The sequence below is a fragment of the Diospyros lotus genome, chromosome 10, assembly GCF_014633365.1.
Source record: "Diospyros lotus cultivar Yz01 chromosome 10, ASM1463336v1, whole genome shotgun sequence".
In the NCBI taxonomy this organism is placed as follows: domain Eukaryota; kingdom Viridiplantae; phylum Streptophyta; class Magnoliopsida; order Ericales; family Ebenaceae; genus Diospyros; species Diospyros lotus.
The window spans coordinates 32,276,034-32,297,362 of record NC_068347.1 but is presented as its reverse complement, the minus strand read 5'-3'; the positions used below and the strand labels follow the sequence as shown (position 1 = coordinate 32,297,362).

The window sequence follows — 21,329 nt, the reverse complement described above, 5'->3', positions numbered from 1 at the left end:
GCAGGTCAACATCAATGCACAAGTATAGTTAATAATGAGTTTGAACGTACAAGTATAGTTAGTTTACTGTGAGATATGAGGGGTCAAGACTTCAAGTTTTATTTATATGATAAAGTTTTTATTTTTTAAATAAAATATTCAAAAAAATATTATTAACATTTAAAAATCTCAAAAAATAAAATATTTATTTTACTTATATAATAAAATAAAATATATTATATTATATTATATTCATACAGAGAAGTTGCAGTGATAAATATATTTTAACTGTCTAATCTCCACAATGAAAAATGTGTTAAAGACTTACTCTTAAATCTTGATAATATATTTTTCATATCTTGGGATAATTTAAATTCTTAAAAAAAATAGAAAAATCACCCATAACATCTCGTGTTTCTAACCTTGTTGTGTAATAAACGTTATAATAAATATAATTAATTTAAACTTTAGAATTTAAAGTTTAATTAAAAAAAAGAACCTAATTGCCCCCAACATGTTAAACACAGAATTGTTGGTAAAGCCCACATCAAACCAATTGTTGGGTTTGGTCAAAGTACAAATTATCCAACAAATTGGACAGAGTAAGAAGAAACAAAAACCACACCTCCAAGCATTAATCCCCATATCATAATTTTAAACCTGAATGACTATAGTGTCTATCAGACCATTATACGCGAAATTAAGGCAAATAATATTGTTGATTTTAAGTTGTCTTCTGACAAATTAGTTTGTCTTATAATCTATTTTATAATAATCATTAAACTTTTAATCTTATTACAATTTAATTTTTTATTCAAAATTTCATCAAAATATTATAATGTGGCATATACATAAAATAAAAAAAAAAATACAGAAATAGCAATACAGAAAGCATAAAATTTCCCATTAAAATACAGAGCGCCGGTATCTTTAGGTACCATAAAATTTTCCATTAAAATTATAGTAGTAGTAGTGACACAAAGCATAACCAACAAATGCAGATAAAATTGTCTGCAGGAGAAGGCAGGGTTCTCAATACAATTCAAGCAAATGTCTAACCTGCTTCTTCATGTCACGAGACTTTGATGTCAAAGTACATGTTCTTGGACCTTGCCAGGAATATAAAATAGACTCCTCTATATCTATCAGAGAGAATTGCAATTATCTAGATACAGAGTCCGATCAGGTTTGGCCACTCTACAGCAAAATCCTAATGCAATTTGCAAGGAAGGAAACAAGCAAATAATACTATGAAACTGCTATGGTTCTCTTTTGAAGACAACTGATACAAAAATAATAGCTACTACTTCTCATTTGTTTAGATTCAAGATTCCGACGGGCCATCATCCCCTGGCAAGCCAAATATACGGAGGTTTCTGTCCATTGATCCCACTGCTAGGTACTTGGCATCTGGGCCGAATTTTACGCATGTTGCTTTACCTGCATGCGTCGCAGTGTTGTTTAGAAGAGCGTACATAAATCACACACACAATGGCAAGATACTGCATCAGAGAGAAAGAGAGGCACCTGTGCCAGACAAATCAGGGAAGGTTTTGATGCAATTCCACTCGGACTTGACATTGGCCACTTGATATACCCTGCAACAGCATGTGTTTGGTAATTAATTAATTCACTAAAATTTGAGGGAGCTGCAAAACATGAATTATGAGCCTCGCATATTCCAGAGACGAACAAACACACATAAAAGGTAGGATGCAAATTGTCAAGGCGGCTGTGCAGGGTACTGCAATACTAAAATAATGCCCTCTCATGCAATATTATAAAAGAATCAGTAGATTAAGGTGAAAAAAAGAAAGGAAAAGACAAACCAGATTTGTCTACCGTAGTTTCCTTCTTTCTCCCCAATCCCCCTCCCCTCCCCTCCCGAAAAAAACAAACATAAACAAAAAAGAGGAAGGTGGAAAAACACAGAAGGGAAATTTCAGATCAAATGCAGAACTATGAGAAGGTTTGAATGACCCCAACCTTATATCTGACCCAGCAATAGAAAGGTAACTTCCACTGTGGTCAAATTCCACTGCAAAAACCAACAGACACAACATTATACATAGTTTATAAGAAGCTATCTGGCAAAATAAGAAGAAAAATTAACAAAGCTGCCCGCCATATTTTTTTCCTGATTAAGGATACTGATTAAAGGTTTTCAGAGAGGACAACAATCTCTCAATAACATCATGATTAAAGGATACTGATTAAGGAAAAGAAAGAACATCATGAATCGGCCACCAAACTTTGTTTGGCAGAACAAAATAACAAAAAGGAAAAGTGCATCAAACATTCCCATTCATTCCATGGCATCAAGATCCCAAGTTCAACTCAAATTAGAGAGGATAGAGAAGACGCTACTGTTTGTTTTGGTTTGTTATTGCTAATTTTTTGCAACTGCCAGCAAGTATTTTATTGGGGCATGAAGAAACATACCAGACTGTGTTGGAGTATTTTCATCATAAGGTGCAAATGTCCGGAAGTTCTTAAGCTTGCGGAGATCCCACAACTTAACTCCATCATGTGCTGCAGTCTGACCAGGACAGGAAATAATCAGAACAGGGTTATCTTGAATCCTCTTCCTTCACATATTTTCACTTTTTTTTAAAAGCCAGGGAAGAGCAATATGGAAACACATACCGCTAGGAAATAACCATTTTCTGAGAAAGATACAGCAGTTACTGCCCCAACGTGACCATCAAATCTTGCAACGTTAGCCTTCAGGCCATCAAACAAATTAGAGGCATGGGGAAAAGATAAAGAATAGGACACAGAATTAACTGGCAGAACATAGAATTATACCTGACTTTTTACGTCCCAAATTTTAACAAGTGCCTCTGAGGTGCCTGTTCCCAGAATGAGACCATCTGGATGGAAAGCTGCAGATGTATAACCCCCAGATCCTGAAGCATCTTCTACCTAGGGAGCAATCACACGGTTGAAATAGTGCAGGAGTGTAGGGAAAATATATGTGAGCATAATGAGTGACAGACCTGTGTGAGGCATAGACCAGAAGAAAGATCATAAAAGCACCACGTATTATCCAGAGAAGCTGTGACAAAGTAATTATTGGTGGCATGGACGGTAACTGCTTGTACCTGTGCGCATAACATTCTTAAATGTTGAAATGGACCACATAACTAAGGAAAATTACAACAATCTTTAACTCAAAAAATTCATGTGAATCCCGGTGATAATAAATTTAATATCCTAGCACTAAATATAGTAAAACCATCAATATCTTAGTCAATGTATAAGAATGAGTTAGCATGTTATATCATATTATGACGCCATTTTCACTGTTCTTATTATTAAGAAATTAATCAATTGTTTATCCTAGAATTTTAAAAGATGTGCATATAGAACACCAATCCAATGGTAATTCAGTATGTGATTAGACAAACTACTTTCTTCCCCCAACAAAGAAGCAACCAATACTGCCACATTGGAGCTCATGAAACCTTTCAAAAAATATCAACACAGATGCAGCAAGGAGCAAGAGTACATTAAAAACCCTCCATTTCTCGCCAATGCCCATTCTCCAATAATGAATCAAGAATCCCAAGAAACTTGGGATTCAGAATTGGTTAAAGTGGCACAGGAACAGTACTGAAAAAGCAACTCAGGAAAGAAATTGATCATCCTCATGATGTCCTCTAACTCTCAAGTAATCAAATTTATTGCTCAAGAGGATCAAAATTTATCTCAGAATCAGGACATATTGAGACAACCAAAAAACTGTCACCACATTGAATTCCTTATCAAACAACCTATTTGAGTCAATCAGAGTATCAAATTGGGGTCAAACTAGTCATACCGATACCAAAAATAGATGGAGTAGAATGCAGAGGTAGAAGTGTGTTTTGCTTGTGTTAACTTTCCTTTCTCACAAGAGGAGCCAGGTCTTCTCAGATTAACCAACTGGAGCCCCAGATTTGCTTCTCAACTCAAGTCATTTGGCAGGTTGTTCTACTTTCATAGGCCAGGAGTAAGTCCTCAAGAGATATGGTGAAGTTCATGGGTGTTCCTTTCCAACTGTAGGATGAAGAGGTGATTCATGCAAGTGGGTATACAGGAGCTTCTTAAGAGCAGATGAAGCAAACTTTAGGAAGAAATCTCAAATGGGCAAGGATTAAAGGAAGAGGCCAAACGAGCTGCATTCTGCTAGTATAACTGCTGATGGAAATGCATACATTGCAGCATATGGACATATGGTTATTGCAAACAGATCTGAATTAGCAGTAGGTGCATGTAGCCAGTCTGGTTAGGTTGGATAAGTTTCAAGCTTTGGGCTCTTATGGTATCCTGAGCTACCAACAGTAAGTGACCCAATAGGCTTGAAGGGGAATATGTAATAAGGTCTGCTACCAAAGTGGAGTACAAAGTGAACGAGAGGAGAGCCAATCCACTCGAAAACAAAGTGCCTATCAGCAGGCTTCCAAGTTTGCACAGCACAAACACTAGTGCTCCTTCCATTTCAATCATCATAGTCTGCCTAGTCCCATATTGGAACGGAGTCCAGACTTCATTTATTAGTTGACATGGCAACACCTACACATCACACAAATAAATATATATGTGTACATTTTCTTTTCTTTATTGCTTTTACAGAGTTGGGGGATTTATGTCTCCCTGCCTTTCATGTGCCCCAAAATTGTTCTATTACGGTTGGATGGGTCCTGGAATTGTTGGGTTATTGAAATTGCCATCTCTACCCAACATAGTGCATGTTTAGCAGGGGACCCTTTATTGGTTAAATAAAGATTGGGATTAATAGAAATTTAAAGCTTTAAATACAAGAGATAAATCACCATTATAAGAACAAGAGAAAGTGACAAAAAATTAAACAAACAAAATAAATACAGCATAACATATGTTACACATATCAAGCCTTAATTCCACTGTGGTGTTGGTTACATGAATACTAACTCACCAATTATGTCTATCTATGGCCTTATCTTCTACAAGGTCCTAAAAACTCATCGTACCCAAGAGTCTTACACCAAGTTTTTCTTGATCTTCCTTGACCTCTTTTTCTAAATATTTATTTCATTTCATCCACTCTCCTCACAAGAACCCTTATTAATCATCTTCTCACATAATATTGTCTCATGCATTTTATTTTCCATAGAAGCTACTTTAACCTTATTACGAGTAACCTCATTTCTAGTTTTATTTCTTGAGTCTCTGCAGTATGAAGTTCTCAACCTGGATCCTCACCTCCAACCAAAAATAAATAAATACAAGAGAATGAAAGGAAGGAAGAGTGTCCATGATTGAACTGTCAGAGCTTGGAGTGAGCAAAGAACAAAAAATCCATGACAGGAAAAACAGGAGTTCATATGCTAAAGCAGAAGCTTGGAAAAAATACACATTTGTACAGTAGTTACTGGTCATTGATTTTATTACCTCTGCAGTATGATCCTTCAATACATGCCGACAATCATAATTCCCATTTTCAGACCCTTGCCACAAACAAACAGTCTGCAACAACATAAAGCAAAGAATAGAAAAGGTCAGCTAGCTAAAAGTACAAAAGTGGAGGAGTTCATGATGCGATGGTACAGGCAAATACTGAAATATTGAAAAGTCAAAATCATGATGCAATCACATTGATCCTCAGTTCCTCACTAGTGATCACTTCCGCAATTAGTTTCTCCTAATTGGTTTGCATGTGTAGATAGGCTAGAAGTTGATGATCAGTTGCTACCTTGTGATGTTGTAAGAGAATTATGGAGCTCAATGCTCCCCATCTTTGGAGTTTCCTGAGCTGTGCCTTCATCAGTACCCTAATTTAATGAATTAGAGTGGCCAGAAACATAAATATTTGTTATCTTCTGCAGAAGCCACCCATCTAGCCCCTTTATCTCCTGGTTATAGCAACTCAGAACCACAAAATGTGCCATAAACACAAAAAACAATTCTGTTTTATAGCTATCTTTGAGTTTTTGAGTGGGACCGCAAGAACGAAAACTAATTGTTTTATAGCACCCATCTTTTATACTTCAAATCATGTTTTATATTTGTCTTCCCCTTTGAAAGAAGCGTTAAGTTCTTCTGTGAGAAAACCTGTGATCACATTCTTCCATGGAAGTCAAATTGCCTAGAACACATAAACTTCTCCTTTCAAGGAATATTTTCAGCCACAGAGCTAGCTTAGCTAGGGCTCACATTTCTAGTCTTCCCCCATTTATAACCCCAATTAGCCTCAGTGCAGTTAAAACTTGGGGGTGTTGAATTGCCCATCAAATGTTCAAGTACAGTTTGCATTAATAGCAATCCAAGAGAGGACGTATGAATTTTAACCTCTAGTTGTTCTGAACCAATATCTTGACAACTGTTTGTGATTGACATACAGAATGATCCAGCAACCAATGAATACTGTACTATTGATATAATCTAGCAATATACAGCAGTTGCAGGAATTTCATCCCCAAAATCCTAAATTATCCATGTAAGCAATAAATTTATGCAGCTAAAAGAACTAATTCACTTAATTATAATACTAGCTTCAAGTTGTTCAATGTACACAATGCTCGATACTAATGCCGCTCTTTTAAATTATAAAAAGAAATATGGAAAAACAAAAGAAAGAAGAAAAAAGAGAGAGAGAGAGAGAGAGAACATAGGGGAGAAAAGACAAATTCAAAACATGAATGGCATCTGGAGAAAAAAAAGGGAAAAAGATGAAAAGGAAAACTAAAATTTACAAAATCTTGTCTCCTTTTCTTTCCCATCTACCAAACATAGCATTAAAAATTGAAATGAGAAAAGGCAAGTGAAGCAAAGATAACTAGCAGAGCATGGAGGTAGGGTTAAAAATAAGATATTTTAAAAAGGAAATATTTAAATTTAGTGGAAATTAGGATGGCTTACTTTATCTGCAGAACCAGTAACAACCATATCGCCCTGTGCTACAAATTTAACACTAGTCACCTGCAAAATGAGTAGAGGATAAAGGGAAGCACGGCTACAGATTGTAGTAAGGAGATAAAAATTCCAACAGTAAACAAAATAGAGTATAAACCTTCTTTGAATGACCACTAAGTGTAGACAAGATCTCTCCTGATGATCGATCAAAGAGAACAGCATTTGTATCAGCCCCACCTGTGGCCAAAATATCCTACACACCAGCAAACAGAATGCTTCAAGTCTAAAATGGAGTCTAATATTCATTTCTTTTCCTTTTTTCTTTATTCAGGAAAAAAGAAATTATTGGGCATGGAATAATTTTTGCACTTTAAATCCCATTACATTATCTACAAAATTAAGAAATGGCAGTAACCCAAATGAAAGAAAAGGGAAATTCAACACTAAATTCAAAGCTTCAATTATCTATCACAAAAAGAAAATCAGGGTTATTTTACATTTACTTGCTTTGCAATCAACTTCAACCAAGACAAAAACAAAGATAACATGATTTTGACTTTGGATATTGCAAATTCTTACATACATTTGTTGCAAAGAAAACAACTGAGAGAGTTCATCAAAATACATGCTTCACACTCAAAAAGATGAAATCTCATGGACTGTTGCACAACAAGGATCTCAAAGGTTATTCGGCTGACACGTTATATACTAAACAGAAGTAAGTCAATGTACAAAATGCTAAAAAGCACTCATGCACTCTACAAGCAATAAATAGGATATTCATCAAACAACAAAACCCACCAAAAGGACAACAAATATTCTACATTATCCAAAAATGAAAAAAAAAAAATCCATTATGGTGTTTATTGTCTGTACTGTGCCAGACAATATACTTGTTATTAATATGATATGGTACTAAATGGTACCAGGATACCATTTCAGAAATATTGTTATATACAAATTAATAATATATATTATAGAAAATATGTACAAATATAGTCAAATTTGATACACAAATATAATAAAGTACACAGAAGTAACAACTAACAAGTATGCAGTTCTCTGTATGCTAGAGAAGTTTCATAAAATACAGAGAAATTTCTTTCTATATCCAGAAAACTGAGCTTCTACCTTAAAAAAAATAACTATCCTATGTAAACTTCAAGGAAACACAAACAACAACAACAGCAATAAAGAAACAAATGAGATCAGGTTCTCCTATTTTAGTTCTCCAGCAGAGAACTGGATCTCTGATGAGAAGAAACAAAAAGAAACCTTAGCAGTGACAAGAAGCGGGAACCAGAGATTGTGAACGAGTGAGACTGAGATGAAAGTGAGATAGTTACAGACCGAGAGTGACACTTGAGTGTGTCAGTTTGTGAGAGAAGGTGTACTGGCCAGTACACCATTTTCGCCAGTGCCAGGTGGTACTTTGGCCAAAATGGAAAAGTGTATTTTCATACTAGAAAATGTTTGGAATGTTATGGGATAAATGTACACCTCTTTACATAAAAGGCATAAATGTATTTGCAGGAAAAAGTGTTCAATTTGAATAAAGAACCAACAAATTAGTACTGCTCAAGCCAATGACATGATAAAAATGCATATATAGTTCAAATTGTTCATAAACCTCCAACCAGATAAGATGTATGGAAATATTGGATATAAAATAATGGCATTTGTTTTAGATAAGAGACCAAGGGTAAGTAAAAATTGACTTTTTTAATGTTGACCTTTTAAACCAAAGCACTAATAACGTTCATAGTTCTTTTCTAGTTTTTACATCTTCGAATAATGTATCACTTTGCCTCAATTTTGTCCATATGAAAATATCTTATTGTTGATTTCGTGTGAAGCATCAAAGCGGCACCGTTTAATTGCAGGAGCTGGAAGGTCGCATAGGCAACCTCGGGCTGCCTTTTGGCGCCCGATGGATGGCCATGTGGCAACCATCCGTGCATTCCAGATGGCGCCTATTTGAGCCTTCCATGCTGAGAAATATCGTGTTACACGATTAGATCCCAACCCTCCATCTTGCTTTATGCTGCCTCATCTCATCCGTCCAAGATAGCTATTTATCTCTCTCTCTCGGAATTTGAAGCGGCATCTGATATACCCCGATTCCGCCATTGATAGAAAGAAGAAGGTAAGGCCGAGGATCAGAGAGAGAAAGGAGGGGAAGAAGGTAAGCTCTTCGGATGTTATTTCTATTTGAGGAAGTCTTATGGCTATCCTCGTTTTGTTAGTAAAGCTCTGTACAAGGTCTGTGTATGTATGATTTTTTTTTTGGTTTGATAGTTGTGCCCTAATCTGTATTAGTGATTTTGGGCGATTTTGTTTATCAAATCAGTATTGTACAGAGTGTTTTGTGAGATTCTTCCGTGGGTGTAATCTCTATTTCTCATATAGTGCAATGAGCTCTTCTCACCGGAACTCAACGTGGATGTAGCCATTTTTGGGTAAACCAGGGTAAAATCTCTCGTGTTCTTTACTTTCTGCCTTTGTGTGTTTGCTGCTTATGTTTATTTTTCAATACTGGTTATATCTTTGTTGTTGGGTTCGGTAAAAGTGTCAGTGGTAACAGTGTGTGCGCGTTTCTGTATTTTGCGCAACACTTATTAAATGTTCCTGTAGGCCAAAAAACAGCTCATTATTTCATAATTTCTCATAGAGATCCAGAGTGCCAGAATATTTCAATAGAAACTCAGGAATTCAAGTTTTCTACAAATATTTCATGATCCATACTAGGAAAGGTAACTACTTTAATAATGATTAACGCTATAGTACCACTTACAAATCATAAGTAGGCATGATCAGAATAAAAAATAGATAAACAAGTTTCCTTGAAAAGCATCATTTCAAATCCTAACTTGTCTTATGGCTGACTTGTGATGAAATAAGAGAGGAAGAACCTCATATCAAATGTTGGATGTGGCAAAACATTAAACCAATGGAAAAAGAATGTAACATAAACCAAATATCTTTGTTGAGTACTAGAAAATCATATTTCCATAAGTGCATCTATGCATGTGACCATGTACCAGGCAAGACTTTTTTTACTCCATACAGAACCCTGATCACAGCCGGAACTTAAAATCAAGAAGCAATAATAAGCCTAGATTCTGAGCTACATTATGGAGTTTTGACAAGTCAAAACAATTGAAGAAACAACATAGAAGGCACAAGCGCAGAACCTCCCTAGGGAAGAAAGCAATTCAACAACCTTATTTGCATGTAATGATGATTACAGAAAGCCATAAAAGTGATTTTAAGTTGTGGCACATTCCATACCTTTGAATACAGGATATCCATAGCTAAAATGCCAGGCTTGCTGGTTTTGTGCAATGGGTAACTAGAGAGTTGGGTATACCTCTCCACTGAATCAACGGGAGCCAATGTTGGAGGGATCTAGGGAAAAAATGAAAAAAGGAACTAATGTCAATTAGCAAATATATCTTAAAAATAACTGAAAGTTCTGCAACTGTATCTTCAAAGAACCTAACAGAAGATATTTAACTAAAGGAAAAGACACCAGGAAATAGTCATTCCGGCTTCCAGAAATCAGTGTTGCATCATAAATGGTACCTGCCGCCTTTTGCGCTGCTGTGAAAGTGCAGCATTGCAATCGGTGAGCTCTGCAATGATGCTAGAAGAGATTCCAGGGCAGATTTTCTTTCCATCAGGGCCCATGTCCTCATCTGCAGGACCTGCAATAGAAACAAATAACACAAATTAGAGACTACAGATATCCCAAGCAAATTAAAGAATTAAACTGTAAGTACACAAAATCGAGACCTCTTTTCCCGTTGCTCAAAGTGGAAGCAGTAACTGTTGCCACTGTTGGTGCTGACATGGGTATTTGTCTTTCTGCCTGAGCCAATAATGACCTCGCTTCATCCCTTTCCTTCTTTAGTCTTGCAATCACACGACAAGCTGCATCATGCTGCCAACAAGCAACAAGTAAATTTAACAACCAAATCTCGCTTAATCAAGAGAAAATATCATTTACTTCTGTATCTCATGGGTAGGACTTCAAGATACTAATGCTCCATGAATTTTCCTTTCTCTTAACACATTTCGTTCAAAAGGTTGAAGGGGGATAATGCATCAAGATACTGGCAGAATAGCCATCATGGAAAGGATAGATGCGCCAGTATTTGGAGGTACAATCTATCCAATTTAATGTTAATTTATATTTGAAAGTCCTGTTCACGCATCAGCATCTGATGTTACATCAGCACACTATACTTTTGATCTAACATCGCACATAGTATTCATATTGATAATGGGACGTTGGAAACCAATTTTTGTTATCATTTTTTCTCAAATTATGTGCATGATCAACTAAAATGCTTATTGATCTTGACTTAGACAACAAGCCCCACTATTTTTTCATCTCAACTGTAATAAGTTCAACCAGCGACGATATGTTTTCTGCCTAATTTCTGGGAAGCCCTAAAATATAGAATGATTTGAAAAACTAAATAAAGCTGCAACAGATGATAATGGTAAGTTGCTCTATGATTCTATACAACAAAGAGTACAAGTTATCTTTGCAGTTCCTACTGAATGAAAATTGTTATCTTCCCAATTTCAATTTAATGCCTCGTTTAGGGATGGATTGTCTGCCACATAGTCCTCGGTACAGTGGTGCATAACTGCATATTTAAGCACCAGTCAGTAATATACATCAAACTATTATCTTATTCAATATTGCAAACTCTAACATTGCCTAGCAATTATCTTTAACCATGTAACACCAGGTGGACAAGACTATTTTCTGGAACAAAAAAGGTCAATCATTAACCATCAAATTAACAGGGTAGATGGTTATCTCATTGCAAAACATATATATGTATATACGATGGTCTAGGGCAAGAAACTTTAAAGGCACCAAATCTCTTATAACAGTATTTAGCAAAAGAAAAAAAAAAAAAAACTTAAATTATACCTGGTACAATGCATGACTTAGCTCTTGCCTTGCTGTATGTAGTTGTTGCTCCAGCGCAAAATTGGATAGCATCAGGCCATCCCACTCCTATTATATTACATAATAGTGCAAAAGTACAAAACATCATACATTATATAAAGGTAAAAGAACAACAACACACCATGTAATATCCCAAGTTTAAATAAATAAAAATGATGTTATTTGGTGAAATATTGCGTACTTCGTGACCTTAAGAGAATCTAAGAGACAATTTAAAGATCTCAAATAACCGAATCAACAAGAGAGAATACCTCGGTACGTACATATCCAAAAAGAAAGAGATATTCATGACAAGCATTTTAAGATAGGATTTTTAATGCCAAAAGAAACCAAATCGGAGACTGTTTTCTGTACAATTTCGATATAGCCTAGAAAATTGAATTAGCGTAAGAGACTTCCGAAAAGACAACGGAACCTCGAGAAGAGTTAAATTTTGTGTAAGGAATAACCCCAAAAAGGGTTCAAGATAAAAGAACGAGTTTTCAATTAAGCGTGATTTTTTATAAGTTTCGGGCCTAAGTGTAATTTTTGAATTTTAGCCAAAAAAATGGTAAAACGAAACTCGGAGTACATTTTGTGAGAGAGGAAACCCGAAGTGTCGTAAGGGAATTTTTGGGAACTCAGCGAGCATCTCGGAAAGGCCTAAACGAGATTTAGAAAATTAAAGGGGTCAAAGTGCAAAAAAAGAAAAAATGAAAAAGGAAGAAGGAAGAAGCAGCCATGGCCACCAGCCATCATTGCCATCGCCGACCAACCTCCGACCGACGATTCTAGGGCCATCCAAGGGCTCAAAAAAGGGCCCCACAACATGGAGATTGGATTGAGATCAGGCATAGCCGCAAAATGATCGAGCATGTTCGTGATTGGACGTCAGTAAGGTGGGTATGGCCGAGGGTCACCGAATTTTCGAGGAAGGAAATCGAAGCAAAATCTGCTTGAATGAGGGCAGGGTAAGGTTTTAGCAAGCATTTAGGACCTTGATTAGATTGGGTATGGCTCAATTGGGCTTCGAATCGTGTATAAATAGGGGGTTTTCAAAGTAGCCAAATGCATCAAAGTAAAGCTTCCAAGTGCTCGCGTTTTAGAGCGAATCAAGAGTTCTAAATAGACGGCTTTTGTTACTTAGGTTGAGAGGATCACTTATGGAGATTTTACAGAGTTTTCGAGGCAATTTGGGGGGTGTTCAAAAGTGGCCGGAGGCAGATTGATTTTTGTTGATTTGGGGCATCACCGATAGTTGCTTCGGGCCAAGAAATGTACCATTAGGACCGATTTGAAGAGGGCTATCAAGTGGTGCAAAGAAAAGCGGGATTGGGCAATCGCCGACAACTGGATTTTCGAAGAAGACAGCCGGTGCGTAGCTATCACACGCCAGTCAACTTTTCAGACCACGCCCCAGCTCATAGGGGCATGTGACAGGTCAGATTTTTTTGAAATTTTTATTATTATTCTCGGAATATTATTTTAGGATTTATGGTATAGAAAAATTTGAAAAAATACTCGAGTAGGTATTTATTTGGGAATTTTCTTAGAAGAAAATATGAGAAAAATATGAAAAAATTATGAAAAATAAATTATTGAAAGTCTTGAATAAATGTGATGGCCAGGTGTTATTGAGGTGTTAAGATTTGATCAAGAGTGTGGTTATTAGGTCTCAGCACACAAATTAAGGTCATCGCGAATTTCGAGGTTTCAGTGATAAATCTCTTTAAAAGGTAAGTGGTTCAACCCAAAACCCAGTTTCATGCAAACGTTTTATTATCATGTTGTCATGTCTTGGTATGTTATGCATCACATAGAATGCATTTACATTTTCTGATGATGAAATATTCACATGTGCACGATGAGATTTTCGATCATACGTCGCATGGGTTTGGAATTAGGGACCGGTGCCGCTGCTCTGCCAATGGTGCACCTATACACCTCGGTCTAGCAGGAAAACTGTAAAAATGGAGGGCAACAGTTGGGTGCAGTCGACCCAAACATAGAGTAATGATGATATGTTGCATTACATACATACATGAGCATTGAATGATATACTCTTACTTAGATGATTCAGCATCTAACGTGAGGTTTGCCCCTAGAATATTCAAACGTTCCAGTTGGAGTTTGCAGCGAGGGCATAGAAATTTAACGACTCAAGGCGTCATGGATTTGATAAAGTTATTCCTGCATTTTGCTTTTTCATGAGGATCCAAATATGTACTGGTCATATTATATTTTCAGTCATGTTGAGAACTTATGTTTCATTGATGAATCATCTTGTATTATGGATGATGTTTAAGGAATGGCCGTGTAATGTCATTATGATTCAATGTATGTTTAGGTTCGATTCTTGCTCCTGGCAGGCTTCTAGGATGGCAGCCCTTTAGGGGAGAAGATTTGGGACCAGTTGTAAAGTCACATGACAATGACATCATGTAAAAGACTTCGTCACCTATTAGACGAAATATATGAGTAAGTGATAGAAGCAGAGCCAATGGAAGAAGAAGAGGAGGAAGACCCTAGCGAAGACGAGGAGGCAGAGAAACATGTAATAGAAGTGGAAGTTGAAAATAACCCTCCTGAATTCGAGTACATTAGTTCTGACGATGAGGAGGACTTGGTAGAGTCTCAAAATGACCTTGGAGGACCTACCCTTGAGTCTGAAGATGAGGCGGGTGCATGGATTTGGAGGTCTGCAGGTCCCTAGTGAAAGGACATGTAGTAGGTTTTATTAGGTTCTGTTAGATGTTGTATCAAGTAGTGATGTAATCATGATATTTTGTTAACTTATGAGAAACATGCATCACTATTCGGATTTATGATGAGCTATTTAAATTTAGTTTGGTGGATCTTAAATTTTCAACGTTTAACCAAGAAACCATGTTTTCATATGGTAAACGTTTGTCGAACCTATACAGTAGAACCTATGACACCAAACTATCAACAAAACGAGACGGAAGGGTGTACTACCAACGCTCCCGAGAGTAGCTCAAGTCAGGACAAAGAAATGAGGAATGCCAATCGATTAGACCAAATCGAAAGAATTATGGGAAGCATGGCAGGGGTCATGCAAACCCAAGGAGGACGCTTGTCTTGTATGTTAGACCTATATTGCCGACAAAACCCACACGTCTTCCAGGGAAAGCCGGGAGCTGATCCCAATGAAGGAGAATTTTGGATCGAGCAAATCGAGAAGTTGCTCGACCATCTTCACTGTGGTGCAGGCAAGAAGGTCAATTGTACAACTTTTATGTTGCAAGAAGAAGCGGACAAGTGGTGGAAGGGAACTGTTGACGTTCGGAATTGGTTGACTGTGATTCGCTAACCCGCACTAAGAGAATAAACACAAATGTAAAGAGAAGAAACAAATAGAACAAATAATAAGTTGCACACAAGAAAGTTTTTACGTGGTTGAGCCAGGATGACGTCTAGTCCACGACTGTTCTTTGGATATTCCAGCAAAGTAACAGTATATTATTACTCATGTTCATACAATGGTTTTCGATCCCTATTTATAGTGTGGGTGTTTACAATTTCCATAAAATCCACAATAGAAGGATAATATTAAAAAATAATATTTTCTTATCAGCTTCACAAAATCAGGAATGGATTCCGCATTATCAAGGATCTGATTTGCCATAGATTAGGAAGATTGATTTTTTCTCTAATCATTTTTCGAGAAATTCGCCATCTCTTCGTGACGCGAGCTGAGTGGCCTAGCGACGTGTCTCGCAGCTTAAGATTTCCTGCGACCTTGCCATGACGTTCTTCAATCTGGGACTTACTGGGCTTTGGGGAGATTGGGCCAATCCACTGGACTGTTTCTAGCCCATAAAAAGTGGTCTAGAAAATACCTGTAACATGAACAAAGAAGGCAATGACTGCCCAAGCACAAGCAAGACCACAGTATGTCAGTTGGGAGAGATTTAATGAGTTGTTCAATGAGAAATATTTTCCTCTCAACTTGAGAATGGCAAAAGAAAGAGAGTTCATGGAATTGAAGCAAATGGGAGACATGATTGTGGCACAGTACGAAGATGCCTTTACTCGTCTAATCAAGTATATGCCAATATATGAGTTAAGTGAGAGAATCAAGGCACAAAATTTTTTGAGAGGATTAAAGCTAAGATTCAAAAGATCCTCGGTAATATAAGTACTCGGTCCTATGCTGAGGTGGTTTTGCAAGTAATAACTACTGAGGTTAATTTGGATCGGATCGATTCAATCCAGGGAGCAAGCCAGCAAGCCTCCAATACTAAGCCAAGTGCAGGAAAGAAGTTGGATTCCAAAAAGCGCTAGTTCAAGCCCAATAAACCCTGCGTGAAATGCAGCAGACAACACTCTAGAAGGCCCTGCAGGCAAGGAATGAGTGGTTGCTACAGCTGTGGGGACAAAGGACACCTCAACCGAGATTGCCCCAAGAGATGATCAATTTGCTTCATCAATTTGCTTCAACTGCCACCAACCAGGGCATTTGTCAAGGGATTGCCCAAAACCAAAACAGGCAAGGTAGCTTTAGAGGCCAACGTTGAATTCGGGAGCTCAGCAAGTGAGAGTGTTCAACTTAACACGACAGGACACGGTTAACGATCTGACCGTCATTCAAGATACCATGTTTACCTCTGGTTTCCCTATGCATGTTTTGATAGACTCAGGAGCAAGTCATTCATTTTTTTTTTAAATGCATTAGTCGAAGTACTAGGGGAAGAACCAAAAAATCTGAATTGTCGCATGATTGTAGCAACCCATGTCGAGAAGTCTCGAGAAACCTCGTCAAGGTAAGAAAATTCAAATAGGGAAACTGAATTCTTAGTGGATTTAATTCTTATTGAATTTTGAAATTTCAATATAATTCTAGGGATGGACTTCCTAACCAAGTACAATGCCACGATGAATTGTAAGGCCCAAGTAGTAAGTCCCAGGAATGGAGACTTGATTACTAAATTTTGAGGACAAGGTAGGATAAACGAGAAGAAATGGGTCTCTGCTCTAAAGGCAGATAAAATGTTGCGAAGAGGAACTTACAAGTATCTAGTACACATTCAAGAAAAGATAGAAGCCCCCGTAGAAATAAAAGACATGTTAATTGTTAAAGAATTTGGAGATGTGTTTCCTGAGGAATTACCAAGATTGTCCCCACGGCGAGAAGTTGAGTTTTCGATAGAAATTGTGCCAGGGGCAAGTCCCATCTCCATACCACCCTACAAAATGGCTCCCGCAGAATTAAGAGAATTAAATATTCAACTTCAAGAATTGTTGGATAAATGATTCATTAGACCCAATATGTCAGCATGAGGAGCGTCGGTACTCTTTGTTAAGAAAAAAGATGGGAATTTAAGAATGTGTATAGATTATCGACAGCTGAATAAGATAACCATCAAGAATAAATACCCACTCCCTAGAATTGAGGAGTTATTCAACCAATTGCAAGAGGCAAAAGTATTTTCAAAGATTGACCTAAGATCAGGGTACTATTAATTAAGGATCAAAGTAGATGATATACCCAAAACGGCTTTTCGATCTCGATACGATCATTACAAATTCCTGGTGATGCCATTTGGATTAACTAATGCGCCAACGACATTTATGGATACGATGAATCGAGTATTTAAGCCGTACTTGAACAAATTTGTGATCGTGTTCATAGACGATATCTTAGTGTGACCTTACAATCATACACTCGATTCGGGGGGGAGGAGATATCTTAGTGCTCAAAGGGGGGAGATAGCTCAAGGATGGGTGACCCTTTGGTAGAAGATATCGTAGTGTAGGAATCGAGTGTATGATCGTGTTCATGCTCCGGTCAACTGATGTACTGTGGTCCTGCTTGTGCTTGGGCGGTCATTACCCTCTTTGTTCCCTTCCACCACATGTCCGCTTCTTCTTGCAACATAAAAGTTGCACAGTTGACCTTCTCGTCTTCACCATAGTGAAGATGATCGAGCAACTTCTCGATTTGCTTAATCCAAAATTCTCCCTCACTGGGATAAGCTCTCGACTTTCCCTGGAAGACAGGTGAGTTTTGTCGGCGATATAGGTCTAACATACAAGACGGGCGTCCTCCATGGGTTTGCATTCCTTGCATGACCCTGCCATGCTTCCCATAATTCTTTCAATTTGGTCTAATCGATTGCCATTCATACTTTCTTCGTCCCGACTTGAGCTACTCCAGGGAGCATTGGTAGTACACCCTTTCGTCTCGTTTCGTTGATGGTTTGGTGTCGTAGATTCTACTGTATAGGTTCGACAAGTGTTTACCATTTGAAAACATGGTTTCTTGATTAGACGTTGAAAATTTAACATCCACCACATTAAATTTAAGTCATCATAAATCCAAATAGTGATGCATGTTTCTTATAAGTTCACAAAATATCATGATTACATCACTACTTGATACAACATCTAATAGAACCTAATAAAGCCTACTATATGTCATTTCACTTAGGACTTGCGGATCTCCAAATCCATGCACCCGCCTCATCTTCGGGCTCAAGGGTAGGTCCTCTGATGTCATTCCGAGACTCGGCCAAGTCCTCATCGTCAGAACTGATGTACTCGAATTCATGAGGGTTGTTTTCAACTTCCACTTCTATTACATGTTCCTCTTCCTCTTCCTCCTCATCTTCGCTAGGGTCTTCCTTTTCTTCTTCCATTGGTTCTGCTTCTATCACTTCCTCATACATTTCGTCTAACAGGTGACGAAGTCTTTCACATAACGTCCTCGTCATATGACCTTACAACTAGTCTCAGATCTTCTCCTCTTTAGAGGTTGTTATGCTAGAAGCCTGTCAGGAGTCGCTCCTTATTCAGGCCCTCGCACCCCGGCGCTACTCCCTACCCTCATCGGACCACCTTCTCCAAGGATCAGCTCTGATACCACTTGTAACATCCTGCATCGAGCAATAGGAAGGACCAGATCAACTTACCCTAATGGGCCTACGCGAACTTCACAGGAGTCACCCATTCTTGAGCTACCTTAGCTCAAACACACTTAACCCGGGAGTTCTTTATCCACATTCAACCCAAAAAGTATCCAATTGATGTTATTTCCTTCCTTACTATCCTCGATATATATATTAACTTCTCTAGAATCCCTTCTTAAACCTGACCTTGGGCTCTCGGGGTATTACACACCAAGTGTTAATCCCACTAGGTGGGTAAACATAATAGAAAGGAAATTTTTGTTATTAATGTTAAAGCTAAAATGGAAAAATTATAACAAAACCATTAAATCTAATAATTTTACGGTTGTGTGCAAAAATAACCACAAATAAAATCCAGCATATTTGACTGGGAACAGTAAATGAAGGCTGAAGTTTGATAAATTAAACAAAATATATTTTTGTTACACCTCTCGACCTGCATATTTGGAGGAGATAATAGGGTCAACATGCAAATGCACCAGACTGAGATTATCTAAAAACGACTCAATCTAACAGTAGTAACTAGTAACAGAAAACATAACAGGAATTGAACTTGAGCTTGGAGTTGGAAAAGAACAAAAAAAAATAAAAATCACCACAGTTGCAATCATAATGTTTCGAGGAAAGGACTAGCTTAGAGTTTGGCGCTTTGTGGAGATGCATTTAATAATATGACTAACTTAGAGTTCGGCGCTTTGTGAAGATGCATTTAATAATAGGATCTTAGAAACAGGACAGCATGGATTTAAAACACTTACAATCTGGAACATCCCAAGCATCCCAGGAATGCTTGCAGCTTGTACTGGCCTTGGCTTCACTATCTGCATAGAGTTGAAACATGATTAAGCTTCAAGAAACAATAATTACTACTTCCTATAACTGACCAAAACAGGCAATGGGCAGTATGTAACATAAATATGCAAACATGTAAATGGCTACCTTGCCAGTTTTGACTGGTACAATGTCATCCATGGACAGAGGCTCCCCAGTAATAGGACATTTTCCATAATCCTGTTTAGAGGGGGAAAATGCAGATCTCATAAACAGGTAATCAGTTGACATGTTTCTTAATAACTTGGTAAGGATAAATTGAACTCAATTTCTGTTTACTGTAAACGAATTAGGGAAATAAATAGAACGCTGAACGATCCAATTTTATTAATCCTAAGTCTGGGAGTATTATTGGCAATGGAAGTGAAAAATAAAATGAAAATGAAATAACACATAGTGCATTAAACTCATTATGCATAATAAAACCAAAAAGAAATCTCTGACAAACATTTCTTCACTTGCTTCTTGCTTCCAACCTAACCAAAACAAAAATAAATAGATTCAATTTCTTTGTTGGGGAGCTTTTTGTTTTCTTTTCACTCCATAAATCCAAACTCCAAAAACAAAAAACAGAGAAAAAGGTGAAGTTTTTAGGGCATGATTTTTTCACTTCTCTCTTTTTTTTCCTCACTGTCTGGAGCATGAATATCTCACCAATAACATAATTCAAAAGCGAACCAATTTTTTGCTCCACGAAAAGAATTAGGGGAAACCTAGAGAAATTTCGAATCTTCTATACTCCAGCTCCCGTTCACTAAGCCGAATAAAAGAAATGTCTACTATCCCTAATCCCAATTTCTGTAACTGCCATCATATTTCGCCTTCGCATGCTCTTAGTAACAACACAGCACGTAGCGCAAAAAAAAAAAAACAAAAAAACGTAAAAACAAAAACCCTAGACACGAAACAGAGAAACGCGTACGGATATGTGTCTCTCGATCAATCGTTTCTCGTAAAGCAGCCCGGACTTCTTAGAAACCACCGGTTCCTCCGGCACCTCACCGGAAACTGCACCGACGTAGCATGAATCAGGAGAATCAACACGATATCATCAAATAAAAATAAAAAAGCACAATACAAATCCATTCCATGCATACAGAGACAGAAACTTACTTGAACAGTTCATGGTACTGGGCGCTAGGGTTTCTTCTGAGCTCTTCTGTGCTCCGCCGCAGCTCAGAAGCAGAACTGGCAATCGCGAGAGTGTGGAGAGGACAGAAGATTGAAGAGGAGTTACTGGCGGAAACGGATCAGCATATGAATGGGACGGTGGTGGTGAACCGACCCAATTTTGGGCACCGGGCGCCCGATTTCTAAACCCAGCTCGACCTAATTGGTTCAGTTTGGGCTGCAGTTGGGCATAAGGGCGGTTTATTAGAGATCCAAATGATGGGCCGTAGATGGCCCATACTTCCAGATTAGTATCACTGTTGCATGCGAAACTAGGTCATCTAGTTGGGCCCATTATTTTGGGTGAAGGGCTTCCTCATTTGCCATAAAGCCATATCAAAAGTATAAATTATCATTATTACTCCATCATTTTGTTTAAATTCTTTTTTAAAATAGACAAAAATATATCTATACATAAAAAATATTTTATTTTTAGACAAAATCATATATATATATATATATATCGGGAGGATCGATAAAATTTTCTCTCGCTTGGAGTTAGACACCTAATATACCAAGTCAAGATGAACATATTCCCTCTAAATCAATTTTATATATGGAATAAAATTGTATCA

General features: G+C 37.5%; 1 protein-coding gene across 1 annotated transcript; it reads right to left on the bottom strand.

Moving 5' to 3' along the window:
- Positions 1–908: 908 nt before the first annotated feature.
- Positions 909–20,865, bottom strand: LOC127811730 (pre-mRNA-processing factor 19 homolog 1-like). Its single transcript, XM_052351882.1, has 18 exons — positions 20,698–20,865; positions 20,507–20,592; positions 19,693–19,764; positions 19,512–19,574; positions 11,807–11,893; positions 10,651–10,798; positions 10,441–10,562; positions 10,147–10,263; positions 7,013–7,108; positions 6,862–6,921; positions 5,395–5,469; positions 2,979–3,083; positions 2,788–2,904; positions 2,626–2,703; positions 2,422–2,518; positions 1,966–2,017; positions 1,507–1,577; positions 909–1,419 (listed from the first exon to the last, which is right to left on the bottom strand). The coding sequence occupies exons 1-18, from the start codon at positions 20,708–20,710 to the stop codon at positions 1,304–1,306; spliced, it is 1,575 nt and encodes a 524-aa protein (XP_052207842.1). The 5' UTR covers positions 20,711–20,865; the 3' UTR covers positions 909–1,303.
- Between the last annotated feature and the right edge of the window lie 464 nt (positions 20,866–21,329).